At 44.0% G+C, this 24,731-nt stretch overlaps 1 protein-coding gene and 1 long non-coding RNA gene across 8 annotated transcripts in view; one reads left to right on the top strand and one right to left on the bottom strand.

Annotated features, from left to right (window-relative positions):
- The window catches only part of NAV2 (neuron navigator 2), a 340,973-nt gene that overhangs the window by 189,856 nt on the left and 126,386 nt on the right, over nt 1-24,731 (bottom strand). For 6 of the 7 annotated variants that reach the window (XM_054026540.1, XM_054026538.1, XM_054026539.1 and 3 more), the window contains exon 4: nt 1,735-1,807. In XM_054026540.1, coding sequence (XP_053882515.1) covers nt 1,735-1,807 — 73 coding nt within the window. Of the gene's footprint in view, nt 1-617; nt 636-1,734; nt 1,808-24,731 lie in introns of those variants that run through there. The other variant, XM_054026542.1, reaches the window with a different exon arrangement.
- LOC128836338 (uncharacterized) lies at nt 488-2,594 on the top strand. The gene is made up of 2 exons (XR_008444766.1): nt 488-659; nt 1,530-2,594. It is a non-coding gene; the product is annotated as an uncharacterized LOC128836338 (long non-coding RNA).

The following is a 24,731-nucleotide window of genomic DNA, read 5'->3' on the forward strand; positions in this document are numbered from 1 at the left end:
AGTATGTGTCTCATATTATTAATGTACGTAACAACACAGTATAACCCCAAAAGGGAGGAATGCTAATATCCCAATTGTTTAGAAATTAAAAGAAATGCATCTTGTTTCTAAACATTCTCACTCAGGTTCTGTTGGTAGCAGGAAGCCGGGAATTTTGTAGTCACTGCTCGTCCATTGAGTACTGTACTTCAAGCATAAATATAATTAGTTAGTCTTCCACTAAGACCGTGAGACAGCTAGAAACCGAATACAATTATCCTTTTGGCATGAAGAGTTGGGAATCCCCCAGTGCTATGCACACAAATGCTTACAGCCAGGAGATTTTGGTTGTTGGCAACCAGGCAGTCAAAGCCAAGAGAGAAAAGCTTTTCTATTCCAGCTGAGAGGGCCGGCAGCAATTCTCTTTAAGAATTGTCAATCACATGATCAGACAGGCTATCAAATTCACCTTGCTTTTTAGGCAGCAACATGAGCGGAGAGGGAGAAATCACAGCTTTAAGTACATAGGTAACTAAGTTACGCATACTCATGCAAAAACTTTGCAAAGTAACCAGCTCCCCAAACTCAAGCTTGCAAGGAAACTTAATTGAGAAGTTAAACCCAGAAAGTCGTCTCACCTGAACTTGCAAATCCGATTACTTGTTCTGGGAAATACTGAGGTAGGTGTAACCTAATACATTCAGAGTCCGACTTAATTGTTGCTTACTCTGGTTGTTGGCACCTGCTTGCTTTTTCAAACATACTTAAGTGAAAGTAAGGTGAAACCTGATGTACGACATGCTGGCACTACAGTCTGTGCAGTAGGTGGTTATTAATATAATGTGGCTGGGGACGAATGGTTTCGATGGGTGGACTGACAGCATCTAATTTTTTTATTTTTGTTTCGTTTTGTAACATTTGAATTTATTTCATTGTTATATGCACTTACAGAGGCAAATGTAAAAATTTACATACTACAGAAAAATAAAGAGAACAGCAAAACAGAAGTTTCTTTTAAAAAATGTAACTTGACACCTTTCAATAGACATCCAACAAAAAACAACAAAACATTTTGTTTCAGTACATAGCTACTAAAACTTTTGTTTAAGAAAACTGGATAAAGCATTTCTAGTTTCGTAAAGTGTCAAGTCATGAAGTGTTAATAGTCCAGTTTTCACTTTAAAATTAAACTTTGATTCTTTAGCAATGATGCAATTAATATAGGCCCCGATCCTACACGCATTTACACATATGCATAACTTTATTTTTCAACCACAACGGGACTATTGCACTTGTAAAATTATGCATGTGAGCAAACGTTTGCATCACAGGACTACAGATGTATTTTTCTGTAGTTATTTAATTCTATACTTTTTTCACATGCTGCTATTTCAGAAACAGTCTGCTTTTGTCACAACCATAAATACACAGGCTTTGGTTTTTCAGTGTGCCATTTCTAGAACTCAGCTGCAAGGTTAGTTTGTTTGGTGTGTGTGTTTTGTTTTAAAAAGTGAATGAATCTAATTCCCTCCCATGGTTTATTTTTACAGTAAAAGAGTTAACAGAATTGAGTCCAGCATGTATTTTACGTACCTTTCACACAGTGGATGCGGAAAAGAGAGGAAAACACAACAGCACAAGTCCTATTAAATCTCCAGTGATCCTGGATGTATATTTTTTTTTAAATGGAGGAAAAAAACCTAAATTGAATGTCCCTCATTACAAGATAAATTTTGGAATGACAGATTGACTCACCCTCTGCTGATAGACCCTGTATGTTTATTCCCTTGGCAGCCAAGAAACTCAGACATGCATCTATGTTTTCAATCTAAACAGGAAACAAGGAGACAAAAGAATACGCGTTGTAGTAAATGTTTACTTAATCTACAGTCACATTTTATTGCCTACAACCTTTGTATCACAGAAAAAGCCCCTTTGTTCATTGCAGTGGAAAAAGGGTTCTTAATATTGGAACCATAACAACATGAAAACTCCTAAGTTATTAGACAATCAACACTGTGTTGATTAGGGCTCCTCTTAGTTTGTATTTGTACGGAGCAAGTTATTTAATACTCTACCCACGCAGATCCAAGAAAGATGATTGTTGCATCTCAGTAGACGGCCAAATATAACATGCTAGGATTTTTGTCCTATGATAAACATGATACTGAAAATAAATATGGTGCCAAATTTGCCTGAGGAGAAGAGAGATTACCACTTGCTCTTAAGCAGACAGCTGGCAGAAATTTCCAGTCATGGAAATGTGTAAAATGTAAGAATGGTAACTAGAAACCTCAGTTGGAATCCAGAAAATGTTTACTCACAAAATTCCCTGGATGTTAGAAATTACATACTGAAACCGGCTACAGTTAGTCACAGTGGACCAAATTTTGCCTCTTCAGGGGGTGCAGGGAGCTGGTGCAATTATGCTGAGTTGGAGGGGGCAGGATTTCAGTTGGCCTGACAGGGTATGCACATCCAGCTCTCTAGGGATCCCCGGCAAGTTGTTTGGGAGCCACGATTATTTGCTAGGATTACCAATTTTGGTTGGACCTATTCCTGGAGGTTTCATCACATGACATAATCTATAATTAAAGATTAACCTTTGATTCGCGGAGACTTGACAACCCTATTTTGCCTGTATTCACTACCCCTCAGTGGAGTGCTACAACTGCAAAAGTTACTTCACTAGACTGAAGTAGTCTCAGTGAAGCAGCCCCATATCCATCCCATGGCCTGAGGGAACAGGATTCATCCTTCTCTTCCTTCCATGGAAATCACCACCTTCCAGTCATATTACTGAAGCGGGGCACCAGGGAGAAAGTGTGCATCAGAACATTTGCAGAGTTGATATATGGTGGGATTTTCAAAGGTGCTGAGTTGTCCTGACTCCGCTCTCATTACTCAAGGATGAAATTTACATTGACTGCAGTGGGAACAGAGTTATGCCAATGACCAGTGCTTTTGAAAATCTCACTGTGTGGGTATGTCTACACAGTAGCCGAGAAGCCACAGTTGGTCAATTTTCAGAAGGATCCCTTGCTCCCCGGGAACAAGGATCAACAGAATCCTTCTCAGAGCCCTGGAGGATCAACAGAATCCTTCTCAGAGCCCTGGAGGAGCCCTCATTTTTTCACCTTTGTCGTTCCTCTTTTTTATTTATTTTTTTTTTTTTGGAAGCCCCAAGCTGCAATGACCCATCCTCTCTTCATAAGGTGAGGCCTGATGTGGTTTGCCTGGGAGCTGATACATTGTTCTTTGTGTTACTAAAAGAAGAGAGAGACACATGTAATGTGCTCCCCTTCTTGGAAGCTCTGAGCAACATACCCTACCTATATGCAAAAGGTCAAGCTTGAGTAACTAAATTCTAATCCATCAGGGCTCCTTGCAGACCTCTGTATAAACAACCAAAGAAGTCACTGGGCATTCCATGTGCAGATAAGTTGTAGGATCAGACTCCCAAATATGTTTCCAGATCGTAAAAGCCCTCTATTACTATTATGGTTATTATTAGGAGTACGGTAGCATGTGTGGGCCCAATTAAAGTGCTGTACAAACAGTAATAAGACAGTCCCTACCCTAGAAAGCTCACGACATAGGTTTACAATAAGATGCATAAGGCAGATGAAATGGACAAATAGGGGTGGGAAGACAAATCAGTAGTAAAATGAGAATGTTTCCTATCTAGCAATTGACAGGAATTACAGCAAAGACAAGTCATCCAGAGGGATCTGTATAACCCTTTTACACACAGAAGACCTTGGAATAGAATACTGGGCTTTTTTCTTTTTTTTGCATTTAGCAAGCTGTGGGAAATCAGTAACAGAGACGGAACTGGACTCCTTCAATTCAGAGCCAGTACAAGAAATCAAGTGGCAATCAATAACCCAGTAAACAATAAAACAGTTAATAATATGTAGCACATCTAGGGCTATCCACATTCAAAGCAAATTCCAAACATTAATTAATCCTTACAATACCCCAGGGAAGTATTATTACCTCCACTTTACAGGTAAGCAAAGTGAGACAGAGGCCTCTCTCTGCAATATTAACTACCGTTCCATGCCTGATACCACACAGTTATCCCTTCTTGCTCCTTTAGGAGCTGTGCAGGCAAGGATGGGTCAGAGAACAACATGGAGGTCCTGTTCTCTGGCACCTTCAGCTTCTGGTTGCCTGGGAAACTGCAGAAATGAAGCTCACAGATCCTAGGGACTCTGTGGGATTCCAAGACCTCACTCCCTCAATCTGGCCTATATCCCCTGTTCTTTCAGGTAACAAGGAAAACTACACTATGAAGTTAGTGTCACAGAATTTCCAGTGTAGAGTTCCCCCTAACTGTAATTTTTTCCAATGACTTTTTTTTTTTAAATGATTTCCCTTAATCAGGACAACCACATAAGGCACACTGAAGGCTTCACTAATTATCATCATTGTGATGTATGCCACAACTCTTACTAATCTTACTACGTGTTAATGGAAGAATAGATGCTCCATAGCTCTCCAACCTTAATGCCTGTAGTAGAGTGCAGTCCCAGATCAGGGCCCCGATGGCATGGTGCGGCACTGCATCAACCTGCCTCTTGGTCCCTCCTGGGTTTTCAATGACTCTTTTTGACTCCAACACAGTTCATTTGCTGAGGTGAGTTGACCCTCCAGCCTCAAAAGTCCACCCTTTCTGGGGTAATCAAAATCAAAAGGAAACGACTAATCTGCCATACCAGACCTGTGCCAGGCATGCAACAATCTTTGACCTCTCTTTTTCCAGCTCCAGAGCTCTGGTGAGTTCCTTCTTCCTCCTCTTAATAGCAGGGGTGATTGCATCTTTTGCCTCGGTGGTAGCATAGCGGAAAACATATGCACCCCCTCTACCACGGGTTCCCAGCCCTGTCAACCCTAAATAATGGGACTTTCTGATCGACCACCCACCCCCCACCCCGGTAGCCCCAAGATGCCCTGCTTCTCCTTTCCAGAGACTCATTCTATACTTGCTGACTTTCTTCTGAGCTCAAACGCCTTCTCTTTTGGGACAAGGTGATCACAGCCCTCCTTCCTGGGACTGTGTTTTACTATGGCAGGCTTCACCCAACCCCCAGCTTCTCCTTGAAACTCAGTATCCAGTGCCCTCTTTTCTGGGGCTGTGCTGTAATCCTCTTCTTCCCCTGGGACAGCCCTCCTTCTTCTAGCTAGGCTAGAGTCCTCACTGACCTCCCCAGCTCACCATCACCAGGGTTCTGGAACTGCTCCAGGGAGACTCCTTCCAAGTCTCTCAAGACTCCAGGCTCCCCCCCTCTCCCTCCCTGTGACTGAGCTCCACACAGTGCTTTTACCTGGTGAGCCTTATACTCACTTGACAAACACCCATTCCCGGTTTAACTCCGGATGCTCCCTTGGAAGGAGTTGGAAAATACAACAGAGGCAAGCCCGAGTGCTGGTTAGGGGAAGGACTGACACCCCAGGATGACATTCCATCCCAGCGAGGAGGCAGGGAAAGGTATCACCCTTTGCTTGGGTCTATGGGACTATTTCCCTTTTTGAGTGGGGAAGGAGCACCCCTTAGGCTTACCCTCAGGCCTGCCCTGAAGACACAACCAAGGGAGCACCAAAGGGGGAAGGCAAACCCTACCTGAGTGGGACTGAGTACTCCAGGCCCACCATCACCAGAGGGGAGAAACACTAAGTCTGGCAAGAGAAAAGAGGTGCCTTGACACACAGTATAAACAATTCATGAATTTTGGCTATAAAAAGTATTAAAGACAAGACTCTGAAAATCTCAACAAACTAATATTAACACATTGTAAAAAAATAATTATTAAATGTTTATATATCATTTTTTCCCAATAAAATAGTTTGGGTTCACAATATTTGAGCATAGCATCAAAACATTGTAATAATGACAAAAGTACTGGATATTAAGGAAGATCTGTTCTGTATCTAAGGTTACATCTACACTAGAGAGCTTACAGAGGCACAGCTGTACCGATGCAGCTGCGCTGCTGTAAGATCTCTTGTGTATCCAACCAATGCCAATGGGAGAGAACTCTCCTGTCGACATAAATAATCCACCCCCAATGAGCAGTGGTAGCTATGTTGGGCGGGAGAAGCTCTGCCACTGACATAGTGCTGCAGACACTAGTGCTTATGCCGGACTAATTTATTTCACTCTGGGGGGTGGAATATTCACATCCCTGAGCGACATAAGTTTTGCGAACGTAAGTGGTAGAGTAGACATAGCCATAGAGGCAGAGCAAATACAGTCTTTTGTGGCAATTGTCATGGGATTTTTCTAAGAATACTAATGTAGCTAGGACTATGAACTCCATGCAAACTATCTATGCAAAACAGTTGTTGCTTCATGTATATATTACCTGCAGTAATGGACGTGCAATGGATTCTGAAGTGGCATGGGGAGGGATAGCTCAGTGGTTTGAGCATTGGCCTGCTAAACACAGGGTTCGAGTTCAGTCCTTGAGGGGGCCACTTAGGGATCTGGGGCAAAATCAGTACTTGGTCCTGCTAGTGAAGGCAGGGGGCTGGACTCAATGACCTGTCAAGGTCCCTTCCAGTTAATGGAGATGGGATATCTCCATTATTTTTATTTATTTATTTATTTTAATTTATGGTAACAAGATCACATAGGTGTGAAATGTCAAGGGTGGAACTAAATTTCCTGAGTAGATCACAACTGAGCACCAGCTTATACAGATAGAACTCTAATGACACTGCATTGCACTAACTCTCAGCATAGCATGCGTAGCTGTCCCCTTAAAATTATACTTTTTCAATGACCGCTTGTTGTTGAACTCTGAGAGACCCTTCTGGGCCAAGCCCATATATTGTTTAAGCCCTTAAAGCTGATGTGAGGTTGTTGATTTGCCAAAAGGGAGTGTGTATTTTCTTTTTCGCTGTGAGCCATGACTGGCTTTTGGCAGGCAGCTCTGATTTCTCAGTTGCTCTGCCTCCTGCCGCAGGCAACATCTAACACAGCAGAGGAAAAGGAGAAATTGGATGTTTCTGAAGCTGGGTAGGCATAGAGGGGAGGGACTGGTGGTAAATGGGAGTACAGTCATCCACTGCAATGATCAACATGTGATTTGAATTACTTGCTATTTGAAAAGAACAGCTACAGTCAGATCAAATGTCCAAAAAAAGAAAAAAGTGACCCCCCCCCCATCACTCTCACTCCCCAAAGAAGCCATAAGTGTTGCTTTTTAGAACACTATACACAAATCCATTTTTACGAGGAGATGTAGCATATTAAATGTCCATGGCATGGTCAGTTGTACAATACCAGTTCCACAACATGCAGGACACTTATTTGTTCTGACATTTCGTAAAGCTAAACACAAATTAAAGGACAGTTGATTCTAACCCTGAAAGGTCCTGCTCCTATATGGGAAGTCTTGATTCTAAAACTCCACTGGTAACAGGCAGTGTAATAAAGAAACTCAACAGTCATCAGATAACACATTGTCATAAAGAGTTATAAATAGGAACTTGGGAAAATGCAGGGAACTCAGGCAAACCATACAGGGTTGGGGGTAGGGGGAGTAGGATGGAGAGCTGGGTTGGCAGTTCTACTTCCCCATATTTAATTAAGGTTTTTCTTTATAAAAACTGATTAATCCTTGTTGCTTAGTTGTTCCAATTGCTGCACATGGTAATTTATTTAACATGTGAACTCCTTTCTGCATGAAGTAATTTTACTTTAATTGCTCTAGTGATCATCTTTTCCCAAATTCAAGCTAAGCTTCTTCTGTCACTTGAGAGGGAAAATAAATATTCCTTGTCAGATTTCCCCTTTCTTCTAAATTAAGTGAGGAGAGAAATCTCTCTTTATTGACAATAATGTAAAAGCCAGAGATTCTGTTCAGAATAACTTTGGAGAATAACCCTGAACCACACATTCTGCTATTTGCACTGCAAAGCAGTTGGAAAGCCGGTTTAACCAGCTACCTGAGTACTCCCTATACTCAACGGACTCACTAGGTGATGTAGGGGGCATGACTGCATGAGAAGGGGAAGAGGTCGGAGAATCTTGTGTCCTATTGATCAGTAGCTACCAGAATGGACCCACGGGGCAGTGGACAGCCAGGAGCAACTTAGATCAGCCATCCAGCTGCTTTAGGCACTGGACAGGTGCCAAGCTCTGGGGCAGGGAGGGAGGCAAAACTGACACAAAGTTATCTCTGCACCACAGATGACTCTGACATGTCCCAGGATGTGGACTGTGGCCTTGTATGTTTGGCACTACCCTAATTTTGCATTTCCATACAATTTGTATTGTACATATTTTTCCCCGTCACAGTGGGAGCTAATTCACATATCACTCATTTTTGGGTCAGACTTGTAGAATTTCTTTTTCAGGGTCCTTATCCTCTGTACCATTTATCCTCCTAGTCTTAGGAGTCAATTCTAAATTGAAATCTTAATTTGTGAAGCCTGCTCTCCCAAAGAGGAACTAGCTGTGCATTTGAGGGGCTACCATCAGTCTCTCCTCCACAATATTAACAAGTATTACTATACAAATGTATAGCTCTTTTCATCCACTGATCTTACAGTGCTTTACAAATGTAGGCAAGCATCATCCTCCTCCCCCCCCCTGCTTTTTACAGAGACAGTAACTGAGCTACGGAGAACTTCCTTGAATTTCTGTATAAGGTACAGGAATAATAAGGTTTTCGGATTCCCATTTGTGCTCATACCACTACTGCTTTCCCAGGTATATGGCTCAGGACTATTCTTGTATGCTGAAAGGTACTTTAGAATAGCTCTGCACTTCTAACAAAGTATGAACACAATTATCCACAGAAGATTTTATGCTTGTAACATAATGGCATGGAAACTCCACCCACAGCTTTGCCCAGTAAGAAGTAACAGGGTAATTTGTAAATTGTGCTGCCCTTGTGACATGCTGAGATATAGCACTTTTTCCCTAAATAAAGGTCAGTCTCAAGCTCTTCCTATAGGTTTTCTCCCTCAGAAACTCTAGAAAATGTTTATATATCATAATGTAAGCCTCAATTTTGTACAGTGCTAGGAATTTGGCTTTTATGGAATGCGTCTCCACAAGAATTATTCTTTATTTCAAACTAAGTTATATTGCCTTCAATCTCAGTATTTGGGACAGTAAAAAGTTTTCAATCTTGACTGTAAAACTTTCAACAGAAGAAAAATGAAGGTTAATTTCTGAAGCATTTTTAAAAAGCTCAGTGCCCTCTCCTGGTACACAATGACAGAACACAGAATGAAGACCCCAATCCGCACGCTGAACTATATCCGCAATCCTGTTTGTTCTGGTAAAAAACACTTCAAGGCCATGGTGTTATGCTTAACAGTTTACTTCATTACATAAAAAAAGCAATTAAAAGACAAAACAAACAAAAAAGTTTCATTACACTGGCAATTCTTAAAATCCTGTCAGTTTCAGACAAAGTTACCTCCATATTTGCATTATTCCTTAAAAACTTTCCTATACACTGTATAGGAAATGGCAAGGAAAAACGGAAAATACGGCTTGCTCTCAAAGGATATAAATGATATAAATAATATTACCTTGCTCAAAATGCACCTCTTATCTGTATAAATACTAATATATGTTCATTTTTGCAACCTAATGTAAGGTTGCTATCAGTCCAAATTTAGACAGGCCAATGAATATTTTGATGGGGATGTCCCAAAAACCTAAGTTTACAGCATGTTAACAGCAAACGAGCTTGGAGCTGATAGAACATTTTCACAGTGTAAAGCAGGAATATTGATGCCGGGTCTGTATTTAGAAGGTACAGAGCCTGAAGACACAAATCGTGTGCTGCTCACGTGGTTCTTATGTAAACCACAACATACATGGCTGGCACCAAATCCCCATCAATATTTGATTTTTTTCTTTCCACAAACATATCTGCAGCTGCCAAATAGCACTAGAAATGTATTCACTAAGAACCATGGAGAAAGCTCTGATTCATGATATCTAAGGCCTGGTCTACACTACGAGGGTATGTCTACACTACGAAATTAGGTCGAATTTATAGAAGCCGGTTTTATACAGTCGATTGTGTGTGTCCCCGCATAAAATGCTCTAAGTGCATTAAGTTGGCGAACCGCGTCCACAGTACTGAGGCTAGCGTCGACTTCCGGAGCGTTGCACTGTGGGTAGCTATCCCACAGTTCCCGCAGTCTCCGCCACCCATTGGAATTCTGGGTTGAGATCCCAATGCCTGATGATGCAAAAACAGTGTCGCGGGGGGTTCTGGGTACATGTCGTCAGGCCTCTCCCCCTCCGTCAGAGCAACGGCAGACAATCGATTCGCACCTTTTTACCTGGGTTACCTGTGCAGACAACATACCACGGCAAGCACAGAGCCCGCTCAGCTCAGCTCACCATCACCATATGTCATCTGAGTGCCAGCAGACGTGGTACTGCATTGCTACACAGCAGCAGCTAATTGCCTTTTGGCAGTAGACGGTGCAGTATGACTGGTAGCCGTCATCGGCTATCTGGGTGCTGGCAGACGTGGGGCTGCATTGCTATACAGCAGCAGCTCCTTGCCTTTTGGCAGTAGATGGTGTATTACGACTGGTATCCATCGTCATCGTATTCCTCAGTGAGTTCGATCAGAGGCACCTGAACAGACATGTTTTGTCTCCTGGAGACTCAGTCTTGCCAGCAGTCCTATTGAACCGTCTTGACGATGATGGCTAGCAGTCGTAGTACAGCATCTTCTGCCAAGCACCCAGAAGATGCCAATGGCTATCAGTCATGCTGCACCGTCTGCTGCTAGCTTAAGCTGTAAAAAATAGATGGATCAGATTTGTTCTGTATTCATTTGCTTCCCCCTCCCTCCGTGAAATCAACGGCCTGCTAAACCCAGGGTTTGAGTTCAATCTTTGGGGGGGGGGGGGGGGGCATTCTGTGTGACAGTTGTTTGTGTTTCTCCCTGATGCACAGCCACCTTTGTTGATTTTAATTCCCTGTACCTGTAAGCCATGTCGTCACTCGCCCCTCCCTCCCTCCGTCAGACAATAGTTTCGCGCCTTTTTTCAGCCCAGACGCCATAACACTGGGATCATGGAGCCCGCTCAGATCAACGCGGCAATTATGAGCACTATGAACACCACGCGCATTGTCCTGGAGTATATGCAGAGCCAGAACATGCCAAAGCAAAACCAGGCGAGGAGGAGATTGCAGCCATTGCAGCGCGGCGACGAGAGTGATGAGGAAATTGACATGGACATAGACCTCTCACAAAGTATAGGCCCCAGCAATGTGCAAATCATGGTGTTACGGGGCAGGTTCATGCCGTTGAACGCCGATTCTGGGCCCGGGAAACAAGCACAGACTGGTGGGACCGCATCGTGTTGCAGGTGTGGGACGATTCCCAGTTGCTGCGAAACTTTCGCATGCATAAGGGCACTTTCATGGAACTTTGTGACTTGCTTTCCCCTGCCCTGAAGCGCCAGAATACCAGGATGAGAGCAGCCCTCACAGTTGAGAAGCGAGTGGCAATAGCCCTGTGGAAGCTTGCAATGCCAGACAGCTACCGGTCAGTCGGGAATCAATTTGGAGTGGGCAAATCTACTGTGGGGACTGCTGTGATCCAAGTTGTCAGGGCAATAAAAGACCTGCTGATATCAACGGTAGTGACTCTGGTTATAGTGGATGGCTTTGCTGCAATGGGATTCCCAAATTGTGGAGGGGCGACAGACGGAACCCATATCCCTATCTTGTCACCGGAGCACCAAGCCACTGAGTACATAAACCGCAAGGGGTGCTGCAAGCCCTTGTGGATCATAAGGGACGCTTCACTAACATCAACGTGGGATGGCCAGGAAAGGTACATGATGCTCGCGTCTTCAGGAACTCTGGTCTGTTTCAAAAGCTGGAGGAAGGGATTTTCTTCCCGGACCAGAAAATAACCGTTGGGCATGTTGAAATGCCTATTGTTATCCTTGGGGACCCAGCCTACCCCTGGGTGAGGAGGCTATGGAACTTGGGGAGGAGGGCTGTTGGTTACACGGGGGCTGTAGTGGCGGTCTCTGCTCCTGCTGCCTTTCCTGCAGCTCAGCCATACGCTGGAGCATATCAGTTTGATGCTCCAACAGCTGGAGGATCGACTCTTGCCTTCTGTCAGCAAGCTGATGCCACCTATCCTCTTCAGCCTGCCACTTGCTCTCTTTAGCCCGCCACCTCTCCTCTCGTTCATACTGTGCTTTTTTGCACTCTGACATTGACTGCCTCCATGCATTCTGCTATGCTCTGTCAGCGTGGTAGGACATCTGGAGCTCCGAGAACATATCATCCCGAGTCTGCCGTTTTCTCCTTCTAATCTTCACTAGCCTCTGTGAAGGAGAAACATTTGCAGCTGGTGGTGATGAAGGGAGAGGTAGTTAAAAAAGACATTTTAGAGAACAATGGGTATGCTCTTTCACATTAAATTTTGCTGTTCACATTACACAGCACATGTGCTTTTGTTACAAGGTCGCATTTTTCCTCTTATATTGAGGGCCTGCCGGTTTGGTGTGAGAGATCACTCACGCAGTGCCAGGCAACAGATTTCAGCTTGCAGGCAGCCATGGTAAGCCACAGTCTTTTGGCTTTTTTAACCTTCTTAACATGTGGGAATGGTTTCAAACAGTAGCGCCCTCATTTCCCATACCAAGCACCCATTGGGTTGGCCATTTAAAATGGGTTTGCAATGTAAAAGGAGGGGCTGCGGTTTCCGGGTTAACATGCAGCACAAACCCAACTACCCCCCCCCCACACACACCCAATTCTCTGGGATGATCACTTCACCCCTACCGCGTGGCTAACAGCGGGGAACATTTCTGTTCAGCCGAGCAGGAACAGGCAGCTCTGAATGTCCCCATAATAAAATCACCCCATTTCAACCAGGTGACCGTGAATGATATCACTCTCCTGAGGATAACAAAGAGAGATAAGGAATGGATGTTGTCTGCATGCCAGCAAACACCGGGACCATACGCTGCCATGCTTTGTTATGCAATGATTCCAGACTACGTGCTACTGGCCTGGCGTGGTAAAGTGTCCTACCATGGTGCACGGGATAAGGCAGCCCTCCCCAGAAACCTTTTGCAAAGGCTTTGGGAGTACATGAAGGAGAGCTTTCTGGAGATGTCCCTGGAGGATTTCCGCTCCATCCCCATACACGTTAACAGACTTTTCCAGTAGCTGTACTGGCCGCGATTGCCAGGGCAAATTAATCATTAATCATTAAACACGCTTGCTTTTAAACCATGTGTAATATTTACAAAGGTACACTCACCAGAGGTCCCTTGTGTGCCCTCAGGATCTGGGAGCATGCCTTGGGTGAGTTCGGGGGTTACTGGTTCCAGGTCCAGGGTGATAAACATATCCTGGCTGTTGGGGAAACCGGTTTCTCTGCTTCCTTGCTGTGAGCTATCTTCATTGTCTTCATCATCATCTTCCTCGTACCCCGAACCCGCTTCCCTGTTGTGTGATTCTCCATTGATGGAGTCAAAGCACACGGTTGGGGTAGTGGTGGCTGCACCCCCTAGCATGGCATGCAGCTTCACATAGAAGCGGCATGTTTGCAGCTCTGCCCTGGACCTTCCGTTTGCCTCTCTGGCTTTGTGGTAAGCTTGCCTTAGCTCCTTAATTTTCACGCGGCACTGCTGTGCGTCCCTGTTATGGCCTCTGTCCTTCATGGCCTTTGAGACTTTTTCTAATATTTTGTCATTTCGTTTACTGCTACGGAGTTCAGCTAGCACTGATTCATCTCCCCATATGGCGAGCAGATCCTGTACCTCCCTTTCTGTCCATGCTGGAGAGTTCTTTTGCGATCCTGGGACTCCATCATGGTTACCTGTGCTGATGAGCTCTGCGTGGTCACCTGTGCTCTCCACGCTGGGCAAACAGGAAATGAAATTCCAAAGTTCGCGGGGCTTTTTCTGTCTACCTGGTCAGTGCATCTGATTTGAGAGTGCTGTCCAGAGCAGTCACAATGAAGCACTGTGGGATAGCTCCCGGAGGCCAATAACGTCGAATTCCATCCACACTACCCCAAATCCGACCCGCAAAGGCCGATTTTAGCGCTAATCCCCTCGTCGGAGGTGGAGTAAAGAAACCGGTTTAAAGGGCCCTTTAAGTCGAAAAAAGGGGCTTCGTCGTGTGGATGTGTCCAGGCTTAGTTCGATTTAACGCTGCTAAATTCGACCTAAACTCGTAGTGTAGACCAGGCCCGAGTTTAGGTTTCCATTCCCTTCAAAGGGCATTCTTTTATTCAGAATGGTTTGGGGCAACCCAAGCCAGGATGTCTTTTCTGTTTAAAATTTCTAAATTATGATTCTGTATGTGTGTGTGTGTGGGGGGGGGGGAAGAGTAAGGGTAGGGGGAAGTCCTTTTCTTTCATCTCTACATTCAGCTCTCAGAGGTCTCCAGCCCAAGCCTGAACGACTAAACCGGAATTAAACAGCCTTTTAGCGCAAGCCCTGCAAGCCTGATTAAACTGATGTGGGCCAGCTGTGGGAGTTTAACTGTGGTGTACACATATGCTAAAGGCCTAATCCTGCAACAAAAAGCTGATGAGTATCCTCAACATTGAGTAGGTCTGATCATGAGAAGCGCTACATACTCACAGCTTCAAAGTTTGAGAAGTCATAGTAGTACACTAGGTTATTACGCTTATCCTTTGAACTCTTGACTCGGATAAAATGATGAGGATGATTTGTTAAACACAGACAATGTGCTCAACAAGTACAAGAACCGTATCAACAAAGTTCCTGCTGGAGCTGGTCTCAACCTAGTGCATAGTGGATGTTTGCTCATAACACAAACTTTGCACCAATGGCAGAGAGGCTCTGCTTAGGCGTGACTCAGGACAGGAATAGCGAGCTGGAGGTCAGTACTGAGATGCCATAACAAAGTTGCATGGCTCTAGCTAGTCCTATCAATGTCTCATTTTTGAGCATTAAATATTCAACCCCAAAATAGGAGAAATGTCTCAGGAAATACCCAAAGCATGAGAATCATCTGTTCTCAATCTCCATCAGACATTGCAGCAAAGCATGATTTCTAGCCAATCAGAGGAAAGTGGCCCTTTCTTAAACAAAGAATGGCTACTTCTCTCCAGTAATTGTGGTTCTTTGAGATGTGTAGTCCATATGTATTCCGCTTCTGGTGAGTATGTGTCCTGTGCAAATGAGATCAGATATTTTTGGCTAGAGATGTCCATTGGATCCCCGCACCTTCCCACACAAGGGCATAAAGGGCAGAGTGGACCCAACCATCCCTCAGTGTTTTTTTTTGCCAGTACTGAATCCTATATCTATAGGACTTTGTAGAAGCAGAAAAAGAACGGATTTTGGAATCCACATGGACAACACATCTTGAAGAACCATGGTTACTGTCAGATAAGTAACCATTCTTTCTTCTTCAAGTGATTGGCCTCATGGATCCCAGTTCTGGTGACTAGCAAGCAGTGACCTCATAGGTAGAAAGTGGATGATAGGAGCCCTATGTAAACAAGGACCGTAGGACAGCTGTAACAAAGTGGGCATCTGATCCTGAAGCCACAATTAAGTAGAAGTGCTGGGTGACAATATGGACTGATCCCTGTGAAGCTGTCCAGCAAATTTCTGAAAAAGGCATACTTCTTAAAAAAGCCACAGAAACTGCCTGAACCATGACAGGATGGTTGCTAACCTACATAGATAGATCTAACCTGGCTATTTCATAACAGGATCTAATAGTTAGATACCCATTTAGACAACATTTGGGTGGAAGTAGCTTGAGCCTTAATCCTATCTGCAAAGGCTACAAACAGTCTGGAGGAGCTCCTGAGGGGTCTTGACCTGTCCAGCTAGTATGAAATAGCCCTGCCCACGTTAAAGGACTACAATTTGGCTTTCGCCTGGTTTGAGTGGTTTGGGGAACAAACTGGGAGGTGAACCAAAAAATTTAAATGCAATTCAGAAACAAATCATAGACAGGAACTTGAGGTGCGGCCTAAGAGTCACATTATCTCTATGGAACTATGTGTTAGGGGAACCAGCCACAAGGGCTTGAATTCCCCAAACTGATATGGCCACTACAAAGCTTGTCTTCATAGGTAAAAAGAGCAGGTTGCAAGGTGCTCAAAGGAAAGTTCCATTAAGCCAGATAACACTGTGGAGGTCCCAGGAAGGGGGTGGCTCCCAGAATAAGGAAACACATGCATGAGAACTTTTAGGAATCTAGCAACTGTAGGATAGGAAAATATGATACAGCCCTGAATAGGAGGAGGCTGTGCTGCTATTGCTGCTAAATGTATTCTTAGGGAGCTGATGGATAGTTCTTAATATTTTGGGGTTAGCAGATAGTTCAGAATAGCAGAAACAGGTGCTTCCAAGGGAGACAGGGGACGCTGTACTTCCCAAATAGAAAATGTCTTGCATTTTGCTGCACAACAGCACAAGACAGTCTAGCAGAGGCTTTGCCGCTATGCACCGAGATATCTGGATATCAGCTGAACAACTTCTTTCGTGGCAGCTATCTAGCCTGCATCCAGACTGTCAGATGTAATGATACTGGATCCAGGTGTATGTGCGAACATCCATTTTACTAAACGATATACAGTAGACCAGGTAGTGTGAGCAGAGTTTGTGCGGAGGCAGGTTCACCTACTCTGAGTACCAGAACTGTCTGGCGCTGCCATGATCACTGCAACTGAATCTTGTCTGAGTTTCCTCAAGATTCTCAATATTAACAGGATTGGTGGCAAGTATCAGAGGGGTAGCCGTGTTAGTCTGAATCTGTAAAAAGCAACAGAGGGTCCTGTGGCACCTTTGAGACTAACAGAAGTACTGGGAGCATAAGCTTTCGTGGGTAAGAACCTCACTTCTTCAGATGCAAGGATTGGTGGGTAGGCCTACATGAGCCACGGAGCCCATGAGATGACAAAGGCATGTGACAGCGAACCTGGAATCAACCCCCCGGCCCTTGAGTGTTCCAGCAGAAAGACCCTGAAGTAGGCCTTCCTCACTTTCTGTGTCTTTTTGGAGAAGGAACAACAATTGAACACATCAGGAATGTGCCCCTTTACCCAGACTAAAGAGGCATTTAAGTGCCCATCATTCATCTGATAGCAGCCTTCAAGAGGGACATATTTTAAATCTATAACTTTTGCCTGCTTGGAAATTAACCATGAAAATAGGTCAAGCTATTTTAATAAAAGAATGTTATAAACAGGTGCAAGAAAACCAGACAGAGGCTGAATTAGTCCAAACAAAAAGGGCCTACTGACAGGGGTCAAGGACTATGTAGAGATTGGACTTAACGTTACCTATACCAAGTTTGGCCTTACAGAAACGGATTTAATTGAATAAAATAACAAGGGGATGAACTACGCCACCCATTCCCCTCTCTTGCCTTTTGGGGTCCTTAAAAGGAGATTTTGAAAAAAGCAGCATGGCTTTCCAGCTCAGCTTATCGCATCTCGTCTCAACATCCTCAATCCCAAGCAGACACAGCAGACCAGACCGCAAGGTTTTTGTCCCGAGAGGACGGTCAGCAGGCCTTGCTCTTGTTTAAGGAACTTTATTTTCACCTGAGAGTTCTGAAAGTCATCATATCCTCATGACATCCAGTCCTCAGCCCATAAGTGGTGACACTCAATTGTCAGCACTGCAGAGGCACATAAGATCCTGTTCTGTCATCCTCCCCCCTTGTGTTACTTTCAGTGCCACTATTTTTCTTCCTCCTAACCCCTCTCCCACTCAACTTTTAAACAGATTCTGAAATCAACTGCACTACACGTATTACCACATCCAACCCTGCCTTGTCTGAGGAGAAAGGACCCAAATCAGATGATGTCCTTGACTGTAATGTGAGCCAAGCAACAGGTACCGTGCCCGACTTGCAAGCCTAAAGTATCCATTCATTACTGACCAGCCATCCAGTGTTCCAAGAACATCAACAAAAGTCATATTTCCCCCACCAGTTCTATCACGTATTTCCTTCACCTTGTGCCTGTCTGTCAAAAACAGGAGACGTGAATGTACTTCAGACAGCAAGACAGAGTGAAATTAACCCTTTCCTTTTCATCAAAGAAAAGTGTGTTAGTGACATTTTGCCTCCAAAAGAAGAGAGATTTTAATAGGCTTAATAAAAGCCTATTAAAATCTCTCTTCTTTTGGAGGCAAACTGTCACTCTCTTTTTTTTTTTTAAGTCTGTTTTGCATAGCTACTCAGTTTTAGTTTCAATATAAATGCTTGTTTTGATTTCTTGTTCTTTCTTGCATTTGATCAATGAATGAATGCTTTTGGATGTATTCCAAGCAACCATATAAACCACGGTCTCTGTAGAAAAAAACCCACACATTTATATCACTGTTTTCATGTTGAATAATGCAAGTGTTTATAATATTGGTCACTCTTCTGACCCTTCAGATCAATACAGCAGGACTCAGCCATAGCAGCTTGGGTCCCAGTATCAGGGATATCTTTAAATCTATTATAATAAGTTTTGCCTTTTTTTTTTTTTTTTTTTGCACTACTGGGCATGATACAAACAACTAAAATGATACTAACTACACTAACTATAGAAACCACGAGTTAGAGACCGCTAACTAGCCTAACAAGAGATTGCACGGTGAGCCAAGTAAGGGTAACTAAGTAAGAGAACTGAAGAGGTTCCATCATGCTGCCATGGATGGTAAGAAGGAACTGAGGGTCCATTGGGCTGGCTCTGCCCTTTATGCACTTGGGGGATGGTGAAGGGGGGCGCCAAGATTTCCGGGGCGCAGGTGTGGCCAAAAAGAATCTGTTCTATGGTGCCTGTGCATCAGAAAAAGAATACATAGGAACAATCACTATAAGAACCACCAACCTTTAAGTTACATATAAAAAAAAATTCAAACTGGAATTAAGAGGTTAGACGCCTGCAGAAGGCATGGAAATATGTGGTACTGGTTACTGTATGCTGTGTTTTTCATCCCCATCCAGGAACTCAAGTACTGAAGGATTCGATATCTCAATCTGTAACCTGAATGTGTAAAATTAATTCTGAAATCAATCAAACCCTGAAACAAAGAACTATAATAATCACATGAAACATTTAGAACATGGCTTTAGAATTCTTTCCTCTAAATAAAACATTTTCTGTCTGTATGTTGCTTTGGGCCACTTTCTTTATATAAATAAATAGTTTATTTCATTTTCAAAATTAAAATAGCATGTATGGATTAATTTCAAACAAGGAAAGATCATCATGGGCCAAATCCTTAATTGGGATAAAATTATGTAGTTCCATCCATCTGCTGATCTAGCACCATGTTCTTCAATATTATGGGCTAGATCAAGCATTTAGGCTCAAGCTAGTGAAGGGGGCAGTTCATTGCTACCCACTCCAGCAACAGCTCTGGTAAGAATACACTTCTCTGAAGAACACAGCTCCTCTCTTCCATGGTGGCAAGAGAGAAGGAGTGACAGCTCCTGTGACAGCCCATTACCAGACACAGCATAGCCTCGCCATCATGGCTGGTCAACATGTGTGTTTGGGAGTGGTAAGGAGGGTGGAGTCCATGGCTCCACCTACTCTGTGCCCACTTACTTGCTGGGGTGGCAGAAGAGCGAACGTTTTGGGTATACAGTCCCTGCTCTCCTTCCTGTGCCTGGACCCAGCAACCAGGTCCTACACACAGTCTCACTGGGGAGTGTTTCAGAGCGGTAGCTGTGTTAGTCTGTATCAGCAAAAACAACGAGGAATCCTTGTGGCACCTTAGAGACTAACAAATTTATTTGGGCATAAGCTTCCATGGGTTAGAACCCACTTCATCAGACGCATGAAGTGAAAAATACAGGAGCAGGTATAAATACATGAAAGGATGGGGGTTGCTTTACCAAGTGTCAGGTCAGTCTAACGAGATAAATCAATTAACAGCAAGATACCAAGGGAGGAAAAATAACTTTTGAAGTGGTAAGAGAGTGGCCCATTACAGACAGTTGACAAGAAAGTGTGAGTAACAGTAGGGAGAAATTAGTATTGGGGAAATTAAGATCTTACTCCTCCTCGCTCTTCACTATAGCTGCATAAGCCAGGACAAAGGCACAGTTTATCCCAAAATAAGCAAGTTAGATTAGGGATTTATAAAAATAAATCCAGCCAAAAACCAGAGAATAAACTGTCCTGGACATACATCACAGCAGCTTTAGAGTAAGACTATTTAATTACTTAAAATAACCAAATTAAACATACTTACACAGAGACAGTGCATCAGCAGAAGCCTGAAATCAAAGATCTACAAACAGACACTCTAACAGAGGTGAAAGCTAATTTCTCTGGACTGGATAATCCTTTGTCAAAAGTATGACCTGCTTTGGATATTTGAGTGTGAAGAGCTTTGTACTAGGTATTCTATAAATAGAGACATATTCAAATAGAGACAGAAGCCTAGGTGGCAAAAGAAACAGTTGTATAAACAGCTTCAGCTACTAAATCACAAACCTGACACAGAATCTTTGTCACATTCTGGGTTAGTATGAAGAGTTTCATGACGTATCTCACTGCACATTTTTTTTTTATGGACAGAGAAAATAGGGTTTCTGTTCAGAAAATAAAGCCACTATGTGGAATTCAGAAAGCAGGACCTGAACTATGTAAACATGAGCAGGTATCTCTTGCTGTCAACATATGCTTTAAACTTACATTACTCAGATCCATCCCATTTAGAAAATCTACAAAGATTTCCCCATAGCTGGGGCTCAGAAAGGGAATGAATTAATTAATCCTATAAGGGGAGATAAATTTATAGCTACAGTTTATTTCCTGTCTGATTAATTCCCTAACCCCTTGCTTTTAATCTTTTTTCCCTGCAAGGAAGCTTTAAAAAGGCCTTTACCATAAAGGTCAAGTGAAAATAATGTTGAGGACCAAAGACAAGTACTGTATCGTTAAGGATCTGTCCTTAATTCACTCTGCACATTTCAGCCTGAGCACAATTTCCACTCTTGAGACCAAATTCAACCTTGGTGCAAGCAAGTGAAACCACACTGAACTGAATAGTGTCTGTTGTTCCTACAAGGGTCTCAATAATGGGCAATTTTACATAACAGATGTGCTATAATATGTAGGCACAATAAGATGAGTGAAGGATGGCCTCATCTCTGATGTCCTTTCTGGTTTTCTGGTTTATGTCAAAATCCTGATGTGATGAAGTGGGACTGGTTTTAATGTTTCCTCTGAATACTGTGTGGGTGCCTCAGTTTCTGACCAACCCTCTGTCGCCTAGCAACTAATGGCCAGGCCCTTCCCCCTGCTAGCGGATGCTAAAGGTGTGGGAGAACAAAGAGGTCAGGTGACCTCCTGGCCCGGGAAAGGAACTCAGCAGAGAAGGAGGGGCTGGAGGGGGTTTCAGTTTGGAGCTGGCTGGGGACGTGGAGTGAGTACAGACATGGGTGTCTGGCTCGCTGGGCCCCAGAATGGACCCAGTGGAGGGGTCCTGTTCGCTGTACCAACAAGCTCTGTTTTAGACCGTGTTCCTGTCATCTAATAAACCTCTGTTTTACTGGCTGGCTAAGAGTCACATCTGACTGCGAAGTGGGGGTGCATGCAGGACCTCTGGCTTCCCCAGGACCCCACCTGGGCAGACTCGCTGTGGGAAGCGCACAGAGGGGCATATGCAGAATGCTCCAAGGTCAGACCCAGGAGGTGAAGACGTGTGAGCTTCTTGCCCTGAAGACAGTCTGCTCCAAGGGAGAGGAGGCCCCCCAAAGTCCTGACTGGTTTTGTGGGGAGCAGTTCCAGAGCAGTGCCCTGGCACTCCGTGACACCTAGTATAACATTAAACCTTGAATTGTTATAATAAATTAATTTTCTCTTTTTTACTTTTCTGGTTGCATTAAGTAATCAATTTTTAAAATAAACTAAGCAGCCCCAGAATAAAATCATAGCCATCAAAATGTGAGTCACTTTTACTGGGGGAAAAAAAATCTCATCTACAGCACATCAAAGCTATCACTTACTAACATGAGTGTGACACATGTAAAGCCCATATTTGCTTATTCCTGGGTGGAAGACCAGTCCAAAAAGATCCCCTTTCAATATATAGCAAGATGCAGAAGCTCATGCACACTGCATCAAGGGTTTTTTTCTTTTCTTTCTTTAAAGGACAAAAGGCAAGAGAAAGCATCCTGTGCCCTTTCCGACTGAGGGGGTTCTGTTTTTATTTAGGCCTCTACTGTGATCAAGTGAGACTGAGGCTACCTTAAAAAAATGCAGTGTTAGACATTCCCATACTCAATATTTAGCCAAGTGTCTCAGCATGCAGTCAAGGAGTTAAGCCAGTGGCTGCCATAGTAAGTCTGGCATTGATCCAGGTAATGCTTTTCCCTTCAGACTAACATACAGCTGTGCTGAAAAATACCAGGCTAAAGCCAAAAGATGTCCATTTGTTACTATAGGAACACCAAACAGATGTAACATTTAAACACAAACTTACTGAGTAACAAAGTCAAGGTAATAATAAGGCCTAACAAAAACCAAGATACAAAAGTTCCCTGCATCAGATTTCTCAGGATAACCTCAGAGAAGAATTATTTGAAAATACACATCTTTATTTAACCATTTACTTGTGACAAGGCGTCTCTGCCTGGGGCACCCACATGCAACAGGCCTCACCATGACAGGCATGTCTGCCTCCATTTCCCCTTTCTTCCTCCCATGAAAGGGGCACAGTCTTTCTCAATGTCCAGTTCAAAAGTCTGCCGGGGGAAAATGTATTTATTCTTGTACATGTCCAACAGCCCACAGAACCCTCATGATAAAACCATTCTCCCAAAATATAACAGGTTCACAACAATTTTCACGCCCACTCCTGCAATATCATTTCCAGCTCACCCATTGGAGAGTCATTAACCATCTGCCCCCCTACACTTTCTCCTCTTGTTCCAAGGCCCCAGTATCCAGACCAGCCACCTGAGAGCTCCCAGTTTCACTTTCATCCTCCATGACTTGTCTCCCAAAGTCCCAAGTCAGGTCTCCTGAGAGAGAATCCCTGCAGTGTTCCACTCAGCCAAGCCTCCCTGTCTGAGGCCTGGTCTACACTACAAAGTTAGGTCGACATATGCCACATTAGGTCGCGTTAATAATGTAGGTGTCTACACTACCAAGTCCCTTCCGCCAACCTAAAGGGTTTGTAAAGTGGACTTCTGTACTCCACCTCCATGAGAGGCATAGCGCTTTGGTGGACATCCATGCGACGACAATGGGATAGTGTAAACACTGCACTGTGTAATTCAAATGAATTGGCCTCCAGGATGTGTCCCACAATTCTCCGCTGTGACTGCTCTGGACAGCACTTTCAACTCCACTGCACTTCAACCAGATACACACGAAATAATCGCCCCGTGAACTTTTGAATTTTCATTTCCTGTTTGATTAGCATGGAGAGCTCCTCAGCACAGCTGACAATGGATGCTCAAGGCTGCAAACACGCTCCAGCATGGAGCACACAGGAGATGGTGAATCTTATTGCTGGGTGGGGAGAAGAGTCTGTGCAGGCAGAGCTCCGAACCAGCAGAAGAAATGCTGACATCTATGCCAAAATCACACAGGGCATGGGGGAGAAGGGCTACACCAGGAACACCCAGCAGTGCCGCATGAAAATAAAGGAGCTTCAGCAAGCATACCAGAAGACAAGGGAGGCAAACAGTCATTCTGGTTCTGCCCCACAGACATGCCGCTTCTATGAGGAGCTGCATGTGATTCTACGTGGCGACCCCACCACTACCCCCAAATGCTCTGTGGATACCTCCCAGGGTGACCTCAGGCAACAACAAGGAGAACACTGTTGTTGAGGAAGGGAGGAGGAGAATCCATTCTCCCCGACAGCATAACTATGTGGTCCCACCTGTCAGTGCTTATTTCTCGGGCCCAGAAGCTGCACGCCACTGTATCAAGGTGATGTGCAACTGTCACCAGCATCTGCATATTGCTCCGCTCCATGGCTTCCAGCATGTCTGCTTGCGTGGCATCACATTGTTCTGTGCGGTAGTTCCTGCTTCAGCTGAGCAAATACTGCAGGATAAGGCATGAGGTGTTTGCAATACTCACAACAACAGTGTACAGTTGAGCAGGGTCCATGCTTGCCCTGCTATGACGTCTGTGCAGGTAACCCAGGCTTGGGAAAAAAGGCGCAAAAAAGGCTTGATTTGTTTGACGTTCATTTCAGGGAGAGAGGAAGGGAGGTAAGTGCATCACGGGAAGTTAATACCATGTTCTCATAACCACCCGCACAAATGTTTTGGTCCTATGAGGCACTGCAAGCCCAATACAACATTCCACTCTGCTCCGTGCAGCACTCTGAGAGTCAATGCCAGCCCTGCTAGTGAGGATGCGCTCCGCCGACACAAGGTGCATAGTGGGGACATGCAGAATCAACTTGCTTAAATCGGAGGCTCAATGGTGACTTAAATAAAATCAACCTAATTCTGTAGTGTAGACATACCCTGAGTGTCCTCTCAGCTCAGATAACATCCCTCCCAGCCTGATCCTTTGTTCTGGGCTCAGCTTCCCACAGCCCTCCACTCAGGTCTACTGCAAGGGCCATCTCACACATTACTTACCAGTTCACTTCAAAAGTACAAATTAGACATCTCATCTACATGTAACGCTATATCGTTCAGAGCTGTTATGCTGCTGAATCATATCTGTGCTGCACTAAAACCAAGATGTTATCATTTTACAACAAACCGTTGTAGTCACCTCTATAGTTATGGGCTATTTTAACCAATTACC

This window comes from Malaclemys terrapin, chromosome 4 (assembly GCF_027887155.1).
Source record: "Malaclemys terrapin pileata isolate rMalTer1 chromosome 4, rMalTer1.hap1, whole genome shotgun sequence".
In the NCBI taxonomy this organism is placed as follows: domain Eukaryota; kingdom Metazoa; phylum Chordata; order Testudines; family Emydidae; genus Malaclemys; species Malaclemys terrapin.